We start from the raw sequence: 17,929 nt of genomic DNA on the forward strand, positions 1-17,929 counted from the left end.
TACTACTAACACTAGTATCACACTCATGGAAGATGAGAGGAAGATACAGAGTTTAAAGATGTGAACTGAAGTGGCTGCAGAGACTCTTTGGCTTTGACATGTGTTTGAAGACTTCTGGGTTAGTTAGATTGTTTGCTTGTTGGGAATTGATACGACTGAACCGATTTCATGGGTGCCATTCATTTCCACAAGACTGAATTTATTGTGTGTTGTCAGAGTGCCCCCTGCTGGTGACAATATGAACTTGTTCTACAGAAGCCTGCCTTTGGTGCATGGATGGTAGATAAGAAGAGATCAAATATTATTTAGTTCACGTTTTTTTTGCAACATTTTCACTTTTTATTTCACATGTGAGATGTGACTGGATCTAAACAGTCAACCACAAATATTGCTCTTGGACTCATACTCACCACCAATCACACACAAAAATGATTTGCCTGAAATATACAAACAGCCCCAAAAGAAGCCCAAAGTTATTATTTCAAAACAAATCTTTTACCTTTTTGTAATTATCATTAAGAAATAGTGGGAAATTACTGAATTGCTGCTTATGAACTTCTGCAGACGTTGGTGCAAAAAAGTTCTGTCAGAGTTAAATGTGATTGAACTGAGCATGCAACAACAGATATGCAGTGCTGACGTCCTTGTTTATACCCTCTTGCTTTGAGCTTGCAAACGCACCCACTTCAATCCGTCATGAGTGCAGAATCTGCCTGACTTGTCAATTATTCATTTAGAATTTTGCTTCCCACCACACAGAGGAGCCACAACACAATCAACAAGGAACTGTCTGTCTCAGCTGTGAAGATGGTTACTACCAGTAAGTCTCCTCGTAAAAAAACATTCTGATGATTATGAATGGTATTATGATCTCTCAGAGATCTATTCTCCTCACCAACACTATGTATTCATATTCATATTGATATGCCTATCCATACTGAGGACTCTGTGTCTGTCCCTCCCTCTCTCTCTCTCTCTCTCTCTCTCTCTCTCTCTGTGTCTCTGTCTCTGTCTGTCAGGTTGGGTACAGACTGTCATCACTCTTGTCCAGATCGGACCTACAGTGTGAATGACAGCATGGTGTGTGCCAAATGCTCGGACCCACGTTGTGTCAACTGTGACCAGAACCAGTGCTACTGGTGTGAAGAGGGATTCTACGTCTCTGGTACCATTTCACTGCCTTCTACTATTTAGGTCTGAGGTGCAGCTGAAAGCTCACCATCCAGTTTTTCAGTATCCCTTAATTGGATAGGCTGGCACCCAGAGGCACTGATTTGAATAGTTATACCATTACATTCTTCATGTTTTAAGTACTGTTTTCAGAACCTTTCCACCCCAACTGGTGACATTTCTGGGCTACAGAGAAAATGCTACTAGTGGTGTTTTAGGTTTAAGTAAAGGGCAGTTTATAGTAGCCTACAGCGATGTATGATGGTCGCCACCGACCATCGCCATCAACTATCATTGATGTCCATTGGCCCAATGGGGAGGGGGGGGGGGCTTTTATCAAGAATTGATCAAAAGCCACAACAAAGTCTGTGACCCTCCATAAACACAAGCATTCTAGTAATACATTTCATTGTATATAATTTGAAAAAAGTTAGTTATGTTAAATACAGGTAAAGAAAGGAGGTTTCGGTGATTGCTTGAAAATCAAGTGCATCTGGTGTGTGTGTGTGTGTGTGTGTGTGTGTGTGTGTGTGTGTGTGTGTGTGTGTGTGTGTGTGCGTGCGTGCGTGCGCACGTGTGTGTGTGTGTGTGTGTGTGTGTGTGTGTGTGTGTGTGTGTGCGTGCGTGCGTGCATGTGTGTGTGTGTGTGTGTGTGTCAGATGGAGACTGTGTGGATCATTGCAAGGAAGGTTTCTTTGTGGATGAAGAGAGCCAGGACTGTGAGGCGTGTCACCGCGCCTGTCGGACCTGCGGAGGCCCAAAATACAACGACTGTGACTCGTGCGAGGACGGCTTCACACTGAAGGACGGGGAGTGTTTGGAGGGCACACAGTTTGTCTTGTGCACCGAGAAACACTTCAGAAACGGTACGCCGCACATTCATTTGACCCCAATACCTGATCAGCACAATATGGTTGGTTAACATACTGTAATGAAATTACTGTCTTATAATAATAAAAGTGGCAGATAAAGAGCAAACGCCATCAGCAACTGTATTCTGGGATTGATTGATCATAGCCTACTGTGTAACTAGATTGTGTAATTAACTATATTGCTCCAAAAGTGGAAACAAAATGTCTAAAGTATTAAACTGAAATAATTTTAATCAATAATTAAACCATGGCAACATAATAGGCAGCCCTTTCATTTGAACTCTTTTTAATAGCTACAGTATAGACGGTTTTAACTTGACAACAAAAACATTCTAAATTGAACCCCCGCTCACTTCCTGTTGCAGTGTTTGCTATGGACATAAAAGAAAAAAAAACATTCAAGTGCAGGACTGACCATTCGGTGAAAACCGTCTATACTATACTGACAAACTTATTTAAAAAAATGCTGTCCATAGGTCGACGGTAAACACACATTGATATGTTGGAAGTAACACACCATTTTGAGACTTCCCATCTCTGCCTTTTTATTTCTCCAATTAAATTAAATTAAATTAAATTCATTTCAACTTTATTAATCCACGAGGGCAATTTGGTTATCTTCCTCACTGTCATTTATTGCTAGTCGTGTCTTACTATTTTCTCCTGGTTTGTATTTGCTGCCTGTATGTGGTAAGATAAGGGTGATTGTGAGCAGTGCCACTCCTCCTGCAACACTTGCTTTGATGGAGGGAAGGCAGACTGCACCAGCTGCAACTCAGGTACAGATGCTCCGTCAGTGCTGTCCGTTTGTGCATGCAGTGCTTCAAATTAAAAACTGTTTTTGGGCATATATATATATATATATATATATATATATATATATATATATATATATATATATATATATATATATATATATATATGATTCATACAGGAAAATATGACAGAAAGCAGCACTAAACCTCCCCAACTTTGTTAATTTTGAAGTTGACCACTAGGCTGGCCTCATGCATACTCTATTCTTTTCAACGTATCAATATTTGTCTCTCTGTCTTTAGGCCGTTTTCTGACCGCCCAGCAGTCGTGCGTGTCCCGCTGTCCCCCCGGTACGTTCTCCAACAAGACGTCCGGTCAGTGTGCAGACTGCCTGCCGGGCTGTACTGTGTGCCAGGACGGCCGGCGCTGCCAGCGCTGTCGCAGCGGCCGCACACAGCTCCACCTGCAGGACGGAGTGTGTGTGCTGGAGTGTCAGAGGTCCGCTCTACCGTAGATGGGTCCACTCTTTCTCCTTTTCTACCATCTTCCCTGTTTCTGTATTATTTTCTGTTCTCTTTCTATTTCTCTCATTCTATCACTTGCACACATACATGCAAACAAACCAAGTGCATAGATCATACCGCGATAACACCGTCAACAATAATATCTCAGTGTAGTCTGACAACAATTGTGTAATAAAGATGCATGTAACTCAGGTGGCAACATGTTCTCTGAGTTTCCATCTTTGGAGGGAATATGTGAAATTTTGAAGTACGAAATAAATTTTTCTGATATATCCGATATAGCACTCGAATGCAAAATCTTTCACACGACAACATACTAGGGGTTTCACAGACTAGCCGACTAGTCGACTATCAAAACCACTAGTCAACATTGGGCATTGTAGTCAACTGTGGATTTAGGAATAAACAATATAAATAAATACATAAATTCAACATATATTTGGTTGAACAATAATTTTCTACATTATGCCAGGTTAAGTAACATAATTTACGGGGATTGGAAAGACTCCCGTCTATGTTGTTAGTGCAGTCAAACAACTCATTTGTAAACAGCCTCTCAGAGCCAATCAGGACTCTGCTATTTCACATCCCCCCCAGGTTGGTCCTGCCTACATTAGTTAACCTTTTACTGGCTGCTTTTGAGACTTTTTTGACAATAATTTATCATTTTTATTGGGTGAAAAAAAGGGATATATCTCCCGTAACTATTCCACTAGTTGACTACCTTTTGGGAGTAGTCGATGACTACTAAAATGCAAAATGACTACTAAATGTTGTGAATGCCCTACAACATACAAACATTTATCATTTCACAGATTCCCCACTCTCACTGAAAAGTCAGAAGCAAATGGACCTCAAGGAATCTGTTAATCTGTAGGGACATTTCACATTTTAAAATATTTGCCCCATTATCGCTAGGTAGCAGAGTGCAGCCTTAGCTACTGTAGCTAATATCTCACTGACACGTAATCTGTTAGCTAATTTGATAACTGTTCGGTCACTCCTTAAGTAATGTTAGTTTTATATGTCCATCTGCCAGGTAGACTTTCCTCCTTGTCCCTCAGATTTCATTCAAAAGGCTCTCTGTGTGAATAAGGCCAATATACAGTACCTCTTACCTCAGCTCTTCTTCTCTTCTTCTGTGTCTACTCCCTCCTGTGTCTACCCCCCAGAGGGTTTCCTCAAGGCGGTGTGTGCCGCTCGTGTTCCCTGCACTGTGCGTCATGCCAGCGAAACGCCTCCCACTGTCTGAGCTGTGACACTCACTACCTGCTGCTGGAGCACTCCTGCAGGAGCCAGTGTCCCAGCGGCTATTACGCCACAGAGCCTCAGACTGAATGCCTTCGCTGCCCGCCTGACTGTACAGAGTGCAACCATGACGGCCTGTGTCAGGGTGAGAGGGTCTGGAGGGGAGGGGGATGGAGGACACAGATGGAAGGAAGGATGTTTTTTTTTTACTCATTATACATTGTACTTAACATACGTGTAAAACTGTATTAAAGGTAGTGTTAAAAAGTGGAACAGCTTCACTGTGAGGGTACTCTTTGTCGCTGACTTGCTGAGCGAATGCACAAGTGACCTTTAGCCAGTGAAATGACAGATTTACTGTATTGATTGATAGTCTATTTTTACATAATCCATAATAGTGTAACTACACCCAAACCCAAATGTCTGGTGAAGTGTGAGAAAGAGGGTACTGAACTGGCCTTCTCTTGTTGGCTGGTCTCTTTCCTCTGAAGACCAGTTCAGTACCCTATTTTTCACCAATAGGTGTCAGGCTTCAGCAAACATTTGGGTTTGGGTGTAGTTGCACTGAATGACCCATCGTTATGTGAAGTTATGGTAGAGGTTTGGAAAGTCCAGTTTTCTGTGGAAATGTTCTGGTTTATGCTTATCAGCCCAGATTTCATTTTTCAGAGCCTGCTCAGTTAAAACCGAAACCCAAAACACCTTCTCTGTCCCTCTCTCTCTCTCCCAGAGTGTGCCGAGTACTACTTCCTCCATGAGGACAAGTGTGTGGACGATTGTCCCACCGGCTACTTTGCCGGTGAGGAGCAGCGCGAGTGCATGCGTTGCCATGCCGACTGTGCCTCGTGCGACGGACCCGACTGGGACGACTGTGACGTGTGTCGGAACCCGATCGCCGTCCGCTACAATGGAGAGTGTCTGCCTCGGTGTCCCACCAACACCTACCATGATAAGAACACCCACGAATGCAGGGGTAGGGATGTTTATATATGTTGAGCATGATGAGATATGATAATTTCGCTGCAAATGGTATACATTACAAGATTGTTGTTATTACTTTAAAAAATATTTCTTAAACAACCAATCAATCAATTTTATATTTATATAGCGCCAAATCACAACACGAGTTATCTCAAGGTGCTTAATAAGATCTCCTGTACAAACCATGGAATCTATGAGGCCATTTACACCTGGCATTAACATGCGTTTTCTGCCATCAGATTGCAATCAGATTGTACTTGACCACATTAGCCTGATTCCATTTACAGCTGGCATTAACATGCGTTTTCTGCCATCAGATTGCAATCTGAGAAGAAAAGCAGAAATGTGTCCTCTCAATCCGCATAAAGTTGCTATATGCAGATTGAGGACACATTGCATTTATACTTGTGTTCAATGTGTACACAATGCATCCCTGACCACCTCCGGAGGTGGTTTGGCCGTTCAGATTGCAATCTTCAATGTGTCTTGGGGAAGTTTACACCTGTACTTTCAAGTGGTCAAGCACAATCTGATTGCAATCTGATGTCAGAAAACACATTTTAATGCCAGGTGTAAATGGCCTCTTTGTAATTTTGGAAACTTTCTAAGTTTTAAACCCCTATTTGGCACCCATTAACCCTAACAAAGTATGACACAGGCCCTCCCATTCATCCATCCATCCATCCATTCATTCATTCATTCATTCATTCATTCATTTTCTTCCATACAATTTACATATATATACAGTTTTACAGTATCACTTCTCTGAAAGGCCCCTCTAGCTTGGGGCCCCCTCTTGTTGGCTTGTGTCTCATGGCGATCATTTCCCCCAGACTGTGACAGGTCCTGTCTGACGTGCTCCGGCCCTGAGCCCTCGTCCTGCCTCAGCTGTGACGCCAACATGCGTCGAGACGCCAGCGGACACTGTGTGTGGTACAGTGAGTGCTCGCTGCGCTCCTACAAGGGCGAGGACGGGCAGTGCCAGCTGTGCCACCCACTCTGCCATCGCTGCTCTGGGCCCGGCAAAGAGCACTGCCTCAGCTGCAACAGCCCACGATACCTCCTCAGTGAGTTACGGAGAGAAGTGCCACGTTTAGCCAGAGCTGGGGTCAATTCACTCAGTCAACCACTTTTAAAATGCAGGTTGAAAATGTAAAAATCTGTTCGAACCGGTTCAGCTATATTTAGAAACTATATACTTTTAGCTAATATAGCTATATATTTTTTAAGCTATATTTAGAAACAGGAGAGACCACAGAACATTTCACTTGGACCAAAACGTAAGAAAATTGCGGAGTTGTTTTTTTAGGTTTTGGTCTGAGTGAAATGTTCTATGGTCTCTCCGGATTCTAAATATATCTGAATCGACCAAGTAAAACTATTTTTTATAAGTATTTTACAAAAAGTCAATGGAAAATAAAATGGCAGATGAAATCCCTTGGTACACATGCTGAAGCAGGAAGTGACGTTCACTTTGGCTCTCTATATTCCCTCTCAACTATTAGATGGGGAAAGCCGACCATCATGTCAAAGGTTTTTAAAAATCCTGAAGAAAATTATTACCCTGGCTAGTACCCAGTCGGGGGGGGTAGCGTGATCCTCCCACCCGTTATATCCTGCAGGTGAAAAGAAGCGGCTGGCAACTGCACATGTATCGGAGGAAGCATGTGCTATTCTACAACTCTCCCCAGAGTGGAAGAGTGGGTGGAGCAATGACAGGGACAGCTTGGCAGGGGGAATTGCCTTACTACAATTGGAGAGAAAATGGGGGGTGGGGATGAGAATCTCACCTTTTAGACACCACCTTTTCTCTCTCTTTCGGTCGATCAGATGATTCCTGTGTGGAGGCGTGTCCTGTGGGTTACTACGGTGACAAGGATGAAAGTGCGTGTGAGCGCTGTCACTCCAGCTGTGAGGTGTGTGACGGGCGTCACAGTGTGCAGTGTGTCACCTGTAAGCCCGGACACTTCAGACAGGGAAACAGCTGCACAGAGACCTGCTCAGAGAGGTGAGAAGAACACACACACACACACACACACACACACACACACACACATACAGTAGATACACACAGTAGCCTACATACACAAACGCGCACACGCACGCATGCACGCACACACACACACACACACACACACACACACACACACACACACACACACACACACGCACGCACATGTACACACATGCACACACACAAGGCAAACCTCTCTCCCCTTTCCTTTCCTTTCCTTTTCATTCTTTTTGTTTCGTCAATGCCAAAAACGATAGTTCCTCGAATGGCCACTTGAGGCTGCCTCCAAAAGGGAGTTGATCCCCATTCACCCCCATGTTAAAATGCCCGACTTTACATAATAAACATGTTAACACCCTGGTTCAACAAACGGTTTTGGTCTCTATAGCTAATTTCAGCTTTCATGACAACTGTACAGGGAGTACATTTTTATATAACCACCCGTTTAGAGTAATATAGACGATAATGTTTTGGTGGCCGTGATTGACAGGTCGCCTGTCCAGTAATTGTGCAGCTCGTCAATCACGGCAACCCCCCCTCTTGTACAAATATGGCTGCAAATACGTCACTTCTGGCTCCAAAAAAAACAAGATGTCAGTGGCCAAAATGGCAGCCCCGAGGCTTCAAAACGAGTCCACAAACTAATGGGTGACATCACACTCACTATGTTAATCTTTTTGACAGTCTATATATGGTCTCGTCTAATGTCGTCTCCTCTCCACTCCTCCTCTCCTCCCCTCCTCCCCTCTCCACTCCATCCTGTTTGTAAGTGAGATGTTTCATGAAACAACATCCTGTGAACAGTGTCCTCTCCTCTCTGCCTCTCAGTCACTTTGGTAACAGCACCACTCGGCTGTGTGAGCGCTGCGACCCGTCGTGTAGCGGGTGTCGGGCTGGAGGCAGCAGGGACTGTCTGAGCTGTCGGGAGGACTACCTGTACCTGCGGCAGTGGGGCCAGTGCCTGCAGAGCTGCCCCGCCCAATACTACAAGGACAGCTGGTCCAAGACCTGCCACAAGTGTCACCCCACCTGCAAGACCTGCAAAGGTAAAGGAAGCATTTCTCTCTCTCTCTTTTGTCTTGGATTTCATCAGATTTCACCATATTGAGGATCTCATTGATTGAGGAGCCAGAAACATCAAGCGACTAAGCATAATTAGTTGGAATGTTCTATTTTGGCCTAGCTCATGGTATGTATGTGGAATTTTGTCTCGTGGCAGTTAGTGATGAGTTACAACTGGTAAACTATGAAAATTCACAAAAAGAGCTTCAATTGACCGTGATAACTATTGTGAATTGCTGCCCAATAAGATAATCATCTTTCTGTGTGTGTGTGTGTGTGTGTGTGTGTGTGTGTGTGTGTGTGTGTGTGTGTGTGTGTGTCTCTCTCTCTCTCTCTCTGCGTCTCTCTCACTCACTCACACACGCACACACAGGTGAAGGTGCTCTGGCCTGTCAGTCCTGTTATGAAGGCTACAGGTCTTTGGGAGGCATCTGTGTATCCCCGTGTCTCCTAGGCTTCTATGCTACGTCTCAGGTAATGTGTGTGTGTGTGAAAATTCTGTGTGGAACTTGCAGGGCTAAAATGATATAACCAATCTTATCGTAACTACTCATGGGTTGTGTGTGTGTGTGTGTGTGTGTGTGTGTGTGTGTGTGTGTGTGTGTAAATGCAAGTTCAAGTCAAGTTTATACAGAGTAGAACATTTCATACACAAGGCAATTCAAACTGCTTTACACAAGACACATAAGAGTAAAGGGATAATAAAGTGTATAAGAATAGAGAATAAATAAAGTGAAAAGGTAACAGTTTGGCACGAGGGCACAATGTTGCTGCTGCTTTTAAAGAACATATGATATAGAGCAGGGGTGGGCAACTATTTTTCATGGGGGGCCACATGAGAAATCCAGATTGTTGCCAGGGGCCGAACAAATATTGTCATGCCGTAATGGATGGGCAACTTTGATGATAGAGAGGGCCACAAAAAAAGTCCTCGCTACCAGATTTTGCTGAGGGCTGAACGGCGCCAGCGCGAAAAAATTGGGGCATTTGAAGCCAGGTTTAGAGGAATAACTAATTTTAAATTAACAGTTGTGATGTCATTATTCAGTCTTAACCACCAATATTTGATCCTTTTCTCACTCACTCCTATGTCACCACACTCTCCCTGCAGGGCTTGAAATTAACTTTTTTCACCACCTGCCAATATGGCTGCTAGATTTTAAAGTTACCAGCCAATTAGAATTTCCACTATCCGAAATGTTTTTCTTGAAATAAACCAGAATATGAGTGGGTTAATTTAAGCATAAGTATCAGTAAGTGGCCGGGATTCTCAAAGCCTGTGTTGAGGGTCACACGAACATGCACTCTTGAAGCTAAATAAATCCCAAACCAACAAGTTAATTATTTAAATTTCTACCTCAATGTAGAACAGCCATTTCTTACACATGAGATTACTTTTGGCCTTTTAGTCATAAAGATTATTGAAAGATATTCCATATTCCAGACTGAAATGCTATAACAGAAGAATATTGGCCAGAATGACATGAACATTTGGACACTTATTCAGCGGGTATCTTGCATGTTGCGTTCAGGTGCACTGTAAAAAAAAAAAAAAAAAAAACTTTTTTTGCAATTCCATCGCGGGCCACACAGGGGGCCGTATGTTGCCCATGTGTGCTTTATAGTAACATTCAGTCATAACTCATTTATAATTAAGCCCATAGTTAATGAACTAATCATGTACAAAACACACACAGTCACATATTTTATATACTGTATATGTTGTAAGCCTAATTTTTGCCATCACAGCTGCTTTTTACATGTATGGGATAATACAGGCTAATATACAAGGTGTCCCAAGCTCTGAGTCATTATAAACTCAATTAGCTACAGAAGCTAATGTTCACATTCAGTCCTTGTATATTTCTCTCATGTGTTCATCATTCCTTTCCTCCTCTGTGTGTGTGTGATTGAGAAATGAGATGCAGGTGGTGTTCATCCTAATTGGCCTGGTCAGGTGTCAGATTGCTGCTGGCTGATTGGCTGGTGGAGAGCATTTAAGCCAGCTGATGCCATCCTGTCGCCCCTTGCTCTCCTCATTCCCAACGATGATGGCTGCTGTGCTGACTGCTGTGTTCTGTCAGGTAGGAACTGTGTGTAGACCTACTTTAGTAGTTCTGCAGAACTTTATTAAGATGTGTCTTTATCTTGGTAGACCTGTGCAGTCTAAACTGTAAATAGTTACCTTCCAGATCTACACTCTTGTACACTGTAAATAACACTTACCCAAGTAGCAGAAAGTAGGGGGAGAAGCCCTTTAGTTTTTTGTAACATTTTCTGATGTTTATTTTGTAGGAGCTTATAGGTAAGAGCTGTGTCTTATTTAATCCATCATTTTCTTTTCTTAAGTAAATTTAAGGTTGGGGATTAGTTTGATTGGTTAGTTGTGTTGGGGCCATGCTGTGCTCTGAAACTAAACCTGCTACTTGTGAACTTGTGATGGTGGTTTGGCTGATCATCCTTGGGAGTGGGAAGAGTGGGGGCACTTTTGTGTTGCGGTCCGGGTCCCTGAGGCCGGTTCCTAACATAATTGGGTGCTCGCCTGCTTTTCTCATTCGTCAGCACGTCGTCTGTGTGTGTGTATATATATATTTTATGTTTGTCTGGTGGGCAGTCTTTGTGCAGGTGGTAAATGGTGTTAGTCAAGGTGCCTTTGCATGGAGCTGAGGAAGCTCATGGTGGTAAAGCTGGTGGGAGAGGTTTGTTGGAGGAGGAGCCGGTCAGAGGGGACCAGTAAGACTGAGGAGGGGCGTGACAAGGCAGGGCTGTCAGTAGCACCGTTTCTCCTCTTTCTGTGTAGACTGCTACCCTACAAGAGTCTCCGTACATAGACTTGCCTGTCACTCTGACTCCCAAGCCGTCTAAATCAGCGATACAGACGTATTTACAAGTGTCACAGAAACATTTGAAAGCCACATATTGAGAAGAAGAGTTCATAGCTTCTCGACATCGGGGTTAGAAAGCTCGTCGCTGCTCATAAATGCCTCTTCATCTGAAGTCTGTGCTGGTGATATTTTTTACCGAGCTTTCGGCCAGAGTGGCGCTGTTGAGCGCTCTGACGGCTGGGAGCTCTAACCTGGAAAAAATATCACCAGCACAGACTTGAGATGAAAAGAGGCATTTATGAGCAGCGTCGAGCTTTCTAACCCCAACGTCGAGAAGCGATGAACCCTTCTTCTCAATATGTGGCTTTGAAATGTTTCTGTGACACTTGTAAATACGTCTGTATCACTGATTTAGACGGCTTGGGAGTCAGTCACAGGCAAGTCTATGTACGGAGACGGGACTCTTGTAGGGTAGCATAGTCTACACAGAAAGAGGAGAAACGGTGCTACTGACGGCCCTGCCTTGTCACGCCCCTCCTCAGTCTTACTGGTCCCCTCTGACCGGCTCCACCTCCAACAAACATCTCCACCAGCTTTACCACCATGAGCTTCCTCAGCTCCATGCACACCATTTACCACCTGCACAAAGACTGCCCACCAGACAAACATATAATATATATATATATATATATACACAGACGACGTGCTGACGAACGAGAAAAGCGGACGAGCCCCCAATTATGTTAGGAACCGGCCTCGGAACGGGACCGCAACACAAGTGCCCCCACTCTTCCCACTCCCAAGGATGATCAGCCAAACCACCATCACAAGTTCACAAGTCGCAGGTTTAGTTTCAGAGCACAGCATGGCCCCAACAACAAACTAATCCCCAACCTTAAACTTACCTAAGAAAAGGATGGATTAAATAAAAGACACCTCTCACCTATAAGCTCCTACAAAATAAACATGAGAAAATGTTACAAAAAAGTAAAGGGCTTCTCCCTCCTACTTTACTTGGGTAAGATGTTAGTGTACAAAAGTGTAGAGCTGGAAGTAGCTATTTACAGTTTAGACTGCACAGGTCCACCAAGATAACACATCTTAAAGTTCTGAAGAACAAAGTAGGCCTACACAGTTCCTACCTGACAGAACACAAGAAAGTGCCATCATAGTTGGGAGTATAATGAGTGGACTCATAGTTCAATTACACACTGCGGAAAGGCATGATGTGAACACATGACACAGACTCAAATGCGATACAGAGTTTTGAATGATAGCCCAAACTTTTATTTCACCAACTTCCTGTGTCTGCACTGTTAAATGGGTTTGGGGATGCCATCCCTTGCAGTCATTGCCACGATGATGGCTGCTCTGCTGACTCTTTGTTCTGTCAGGTAGGCACTGTGTGTAGGCCTACTTTAGTAGTTCTGTAGAACTTGAAGATCTGTCCTTGTCTAGGTAGACTTGTGCAGTCCAAACTGTAAATAGCTACCTTCCAAATATATACTTTTTTACACTAAATAACTCTTACCCAAGTAGTAGGAGGGAGAAGCCCTTTAGTTTTGTAACATTCTCATGTTTATTTTGTAGGAGCTTATAGGTGAGAGCTGTGTATTTTTTTTTTAATCCATCCTTTTATTAGGTAAGTTTAAGGTTGGCGATTAGTTTGATTTGTTGATGTTGGGGCCATGCTGTGCTCTGAAACTAAACCTGCTACTTGTGAACTTGTGATGGTGGTTTGGCTGATCATCTTTGGGAGTGGGAAGAGTGGGGGCACTTTTGTGTTGCCGTCCCCTTCCCTGAGGCCGGTTCCTAACATAATTAGGGGGTCGCCCGCTTTTCTCGTTCGTCAGCACGTCGTCTGAGTATATATATATTATATATGTTTGTCTGGTGGGCAGTCTTTGTGCAGGTGGTAAATGGTGTGCATGGAGCTGAGGAAGCTCATGGTGGTAAAGCTGGTGGAGATGTTTGTTGGAGGTGGAGCCGGTCAGAGGGGACCATTAAGACTGAGGAGGGGCGTGACAAGGCAGGGCCGTCAGTAGCACCGTTTCTCCTCTTTCTGTGTAGACTATGCTACCCTACAAGAGTCCCGTCTCCGTACATAGACTTGCCTGTGACTCTGACTCCAAAGCCGTCTAAATCAGTGATACAGACGTACATGTATTTACAAGTGTCACAGAAACATTTCAAAGCCACATATTGAGAAGAAGGGTTCATCGCTTCTCGACGTCGGAGTTAGAAAGCTCGACGCTGCTCATAAATGCCTCTTTTCATCTTAAGTCTGTGCTGGTGATATTTTTTCCAGGTTAGAGCTCTCAGCGCCACTCTGGCCAAAGGCTCGGTAAAAAATATCACCAGCACAGACTTCAGATGAAAAGAGGCATTTATGAGCAGCGTCGAGCTTTCTAACCCCGACGTCGAGAAACTATGAACTCTTCTTCTCAATATGTGGCTTTGAAATGTTTCTGTGACACTTGTAAATACGTCTGTATCGCTGATTTAGACGGCTTGGGAGTCAGTGACAGGCAAGTCTATGTACGGAGACTCTTGTAGGGTAGCAGTCTACACAGAAAGAGGAGAAACGGTGCTACTGACGGCCCTGCCTTGTCACGTCCCTCCTCAGTCTTACTGGTCCCCTCTGACCGGCTCCTCCTCCAACAAACAGCTCCACCAGCTTTACCACCATGAGCTTCCTCAGCTCCATGCAAAGCCACCTTGACTAACACCATTTACCACCTGCACAAAGACTGCCCACCAGACAAACATATAAAATATATATATATACACACTCACAGACGACGTGCTGACGAATGAGAAAAGCAGACGAGCACCCAATTATGTTAGGAACCGGCCTCGGGGAACGGGACCGCAACACGAAAGTGCCCCCACTCTTCCCACTCCCAAGGATGATCAGCCAAACCACCATCACAAGTTCACAAGTAGCAGGTTTAGTTTCAGAGCACAGCATGGCCCCAACACAACTAACCAATCAAACTAATCCCCAACCTTAAATTTACCTAAGAAAAGAAAATGATGGATTAAATAAGAGACACAGCTCTTACCTATAAGCTCCTACAAAATAAACATCAGAAAATGTTACAAAAAACTAAAGGGCTTCTCCCCCTACTTTCTGCTACTTGGGTAAGTGTTATTTACAGTGTACAAAAGTGTAGATCTGGAAGGTAACTATTTACAGTTTAGACTGCACAGGTCTACCAAGATAAAGACACATCTTAATAAAGTTCTGCAGAACTACTAAAGTAGGTCTACACACAGTTCCTACCTGACAGAACACAGCAGTCAGCACAGCAGCCATCATCGTTGGGAATGAGGAGAGCAAGGGGCGACAGGATGGCATCAGCTGGCTTAAATGCTCTCCACCAGCCAATCAGCCAGCAGCAATCTGACACCTGACCAGGCCAATTAGGATGAACACCACCTGCAATTCATTTCTCAATCACACACACACAGAGGAAAGGAATGATGAACACATGAGAGAAATATACAAGGACTGAATGTGAACATTAGCTTCTGAAGCTAATTGAGTTTATAATGACTCAGAGCTTGGGACACCTTGTATATTAGCCTGTATTATCCCATACATGTAAAAAGCAGCTGTGATGGCAAAATTAGGCTTACAACATATACAGTATATAAAATATGTGACTGTGTGTGTGTTTTGTACATGATTAGTTCATTAACTATGGGCTTAATTATAAATGAGTTCTGACTGAACGTTACTATAAAGCACACATGGGCAACATACGGCCCCCCTGTGTGGCGGGTATGTGTTAGAGGGTACACACAGGAAAATACTGTCACAGAGGACTAAGAGATGATTTACCATCTATAGAGAGATATATTACAAATGAATGTGTTTTCTGCAGAGTATGATATCCACACTTGACGTGTGGCTGCAGGATGCAGAGCCGAGCTGTGCGGCGTGCGACGCGTCCTGCCTGGACTGCCGCGGCGCCGGCGTGTGGAACTGTACCGTGTGCCCCGCCCTGCAGATCCTGTCTGACGACGGACGCTGCCTGTCCTGCTGCGGACAGGAAGCGCGCCTCCATGATACGCTCATACCCAGGGAGTGCTGTGACTGTGAGGCCTCACTAGGTAAACAAGAAATCACACACACACACGCACGCATGCACGCACACACACACACACACGCACACACAAACACGCGCACACACACACACACACACGCACGCACACACACACACACACACACACACACGCACGCACGCGCACGCGCACGCACGCACGCACGCACGCACACACACACACACACACACACACACACACACACACACACACACACACACACACACACACACATTTCACCTGTTAATAGAATAAGTGTTGAACTTCAGGTTCCTTTCCATAGTTTACACTGATCTAATTGAATGTTCTTCCCTGTCTCCTCCTTGGCAGAGGAGTGCATCCTGGGTGTGAACTTTGTGATGCGGGGAGCTGAGGAGTTGGAGCTGGAGTCTCCGAGCGGCCAGGCCAGGCTCTTCGTCACCGCCTGCGTCCTCCTCCTCGTGGCTATCGGTGGAGGGGTCTTCCTCTTCCTCCACGCGCGCTCCAGATCGCTCAGCATCCCCGGCGCCCCCAAAGCCAAGGCCGGAGGCTACGAGAAGCTGGACCACAACGGGGCCGTGGGCTCGCAGCCCAACGCCTCCTCGTTTGGGGACTACAGCGACCGCATCGTCGAGTGCGAGGACAGTGAGGAAGAGGGCGAAGAGGAGGACGACATCGTGTACATGGGGAAGGACGGGACGGTGTATCGCAAGTTCAAGTATGGACTCCTGGATGACGATGAGGAGATTGAGCTGGAGTATGATGATGAGAGCTACTCATACAGATGAGAAGAAAGCACCACAGACCTTGACTGCCTGGATCTGGCTCCTCCTTGCATATCATGGCAATCTCATAATGTTTGTGTAAACTGTTTCTTGTGTGTGGAGAGCGCTTGGGACGCTTGGGAGCGCTGGAAGATTCAACTGACTGATGCCTTTTTTTTAAGGCAGCTTTAAATTCAAGTCTCCTATAAGATCACAGCCGTATTTACAGGCTAAGCAATGGCCAGGTGGAGTAGCTGCGGGTGAAGAAGGGATATAATCACACACACATTCACACCAATACTGTATTTTCCTGACAGCGTTATCAGGAACTCCACTGAAGCCATGTAAAGCATAGCAGCCAGTTTCCATTCAATATGTTGATTTGAGTGTTCATTTGAAATGGATTTCCCTCTTTATCCGTTATTCAAATTCTGTGCAAACAGGTATCCTGACAGACATTCTTCACTTGTTCTTACACTTATCATCGCTTCAGTTGAGTAGCATGGAAAACAGCATATAGACGGTTTTCACGGAATTGTCAGTCCTGTCTGCTGTGACGTGTTCAGAGATGTCCTCTGTACTAGCAAACACTGCAACAGGAAGTGAGCTGGGGTTCAATTTAATTGTTTATGTTGTTGAATTAAAACCGTCTATATGTTTGATGCATGGAACTTTGATAATATTAACCGTGGAGAAAACACAATTTGGCAGTTGTTCTGAGTCTCATGTTCTACACACACACGAAACAGCTCTCATTGCATTATTAACAGTACTGTAAAACTCAGTGGTAGAGACGCACCAACCTCAAACCTCAGGGGAATGTTTGGATGTGTTGATATTCACGTTCATGCGTTGTTTACATTTTCTGGAGGAATTGCAGCATTTGTATGTTTACAAGACGCATGAAATTGTGTCGCTTATTGCTTGCTGATACTACTGACAGAAAAGACAGGCCTAGACAATCACAAATCCAAGCTATGGGTGTTTTTGTAGTATAGTTGCACACTACATTATGCTCTGATGATCCAAAAACAAAACACTTGATGATGATAATAATCCTCCCACACACAAAATCAAGTAGATGAGACTGAATCAGACACACATTGATTTCAGGCATTTTTTGTTTGTTTGTTTGTCTGTTTGTTTGTTTGTTTTTACAAATGTAATTAATGTTGGCTCCCTCCTCCATGGACAGAATATGAATGTAGTATGCTTGTATCTGTTTCTGTGACTAAAAGAGCATTTACAAGTATTTCTTGCATAGTTGTTAAATTTCAAACACGTCTTATTAATGCTGCTGCTGTACAACTTTAATTCAGTAATAATGTGATTCATGTGAGGCTGCATTTATACAGAAACCAAACCTGTGATAGGTGACTGTGTGTGGTATAGTTTGGATCTTCTCAGGTTAGTTTACACAGAGAGGAAAACAATGGCCTCTGTGTGGTTTCTCCCTGTTTAGACGATTTAGAGTAGACCACGGTGCAATGCCAACCACATCTGTGTGCGTGTGTAAAGTCATTAACGTAACACAACACTCACTCTGCTCACAACACACCAGAAGGCTGCAGGGAGAAATAGTTTCCCCGAACCTCACAGGGAACATTTCTGAAAATATTTCCCT

General features: G+C 44.2%; 1 protein-coding gene across 1 annotated transcript in view; it reads left to right on the top strand.

The window, feature by feature from the left end:
* Positions 1-16,329, top strand: part of LOC310784242 (proprotein convertase subtilisin/kexin type 5-like) — a gene marked incomplete at both ends in the record, with an annotated part of 20,057 nt that extends 3,728 nt beyond the window's left edge. Inside the window, 12 exons of the mRNA XM_083645261.1 lie at positions 1,020-1,165; positions 1,830-2,036; positions 2,738-2,821; positions 3,101-3,296; positions 4,495-4,715; positions 5,301-5,543; positions 6,385-6,618; positions 7,382-7,559; positions 8,394-8,611; positions 9,001-9,101; positions 15,376-15,571; positions 15,893-16,329. Coding sequence (XP_083501387.1) covers positions 1,020-1,165; positions 1,830-2,036; positions 2,738-2,821; positions 3,101-3,296; positions 4,495-4,715; positions 5,301-5,543; positions 6,385-6,618; positions 7,382-7,559; positions 8,394-8,611; positions 9,001-9,101; positions 15,376-15,571; positions 15,893-16,329 — 2,461 coding nt within the window. The remainder of the gene's footprint in view (positions 1-1,019; positions 1,166-1,829; positions 2,037-2,737; positions 2,822-3,100; positions 3,297-4,494; positions 4,716-5,300; positions 5,544-6,384; positions 6,619-7,381; positions 7,560-8,393; positions 8,612-9,000; positions 9,102-15,375; positions 15,572-15,892) is intronic.
* Positions 16,330-17,929: the final 1,600 nt, after the last annotated feature.

Source organism: Poromitra crassiceps, assembly GCF_964638095.1.
Source record: "Poromitra crassiceps genome assembly, chromosome: 10".
In the NCBI taxonomy this organism is placed as follows: Eukaryota; Metazoa; Chordata; class Actinopteri; order Beryciformes; family Melamphaidae; genus Poromitra; species Poromitra crassiceps.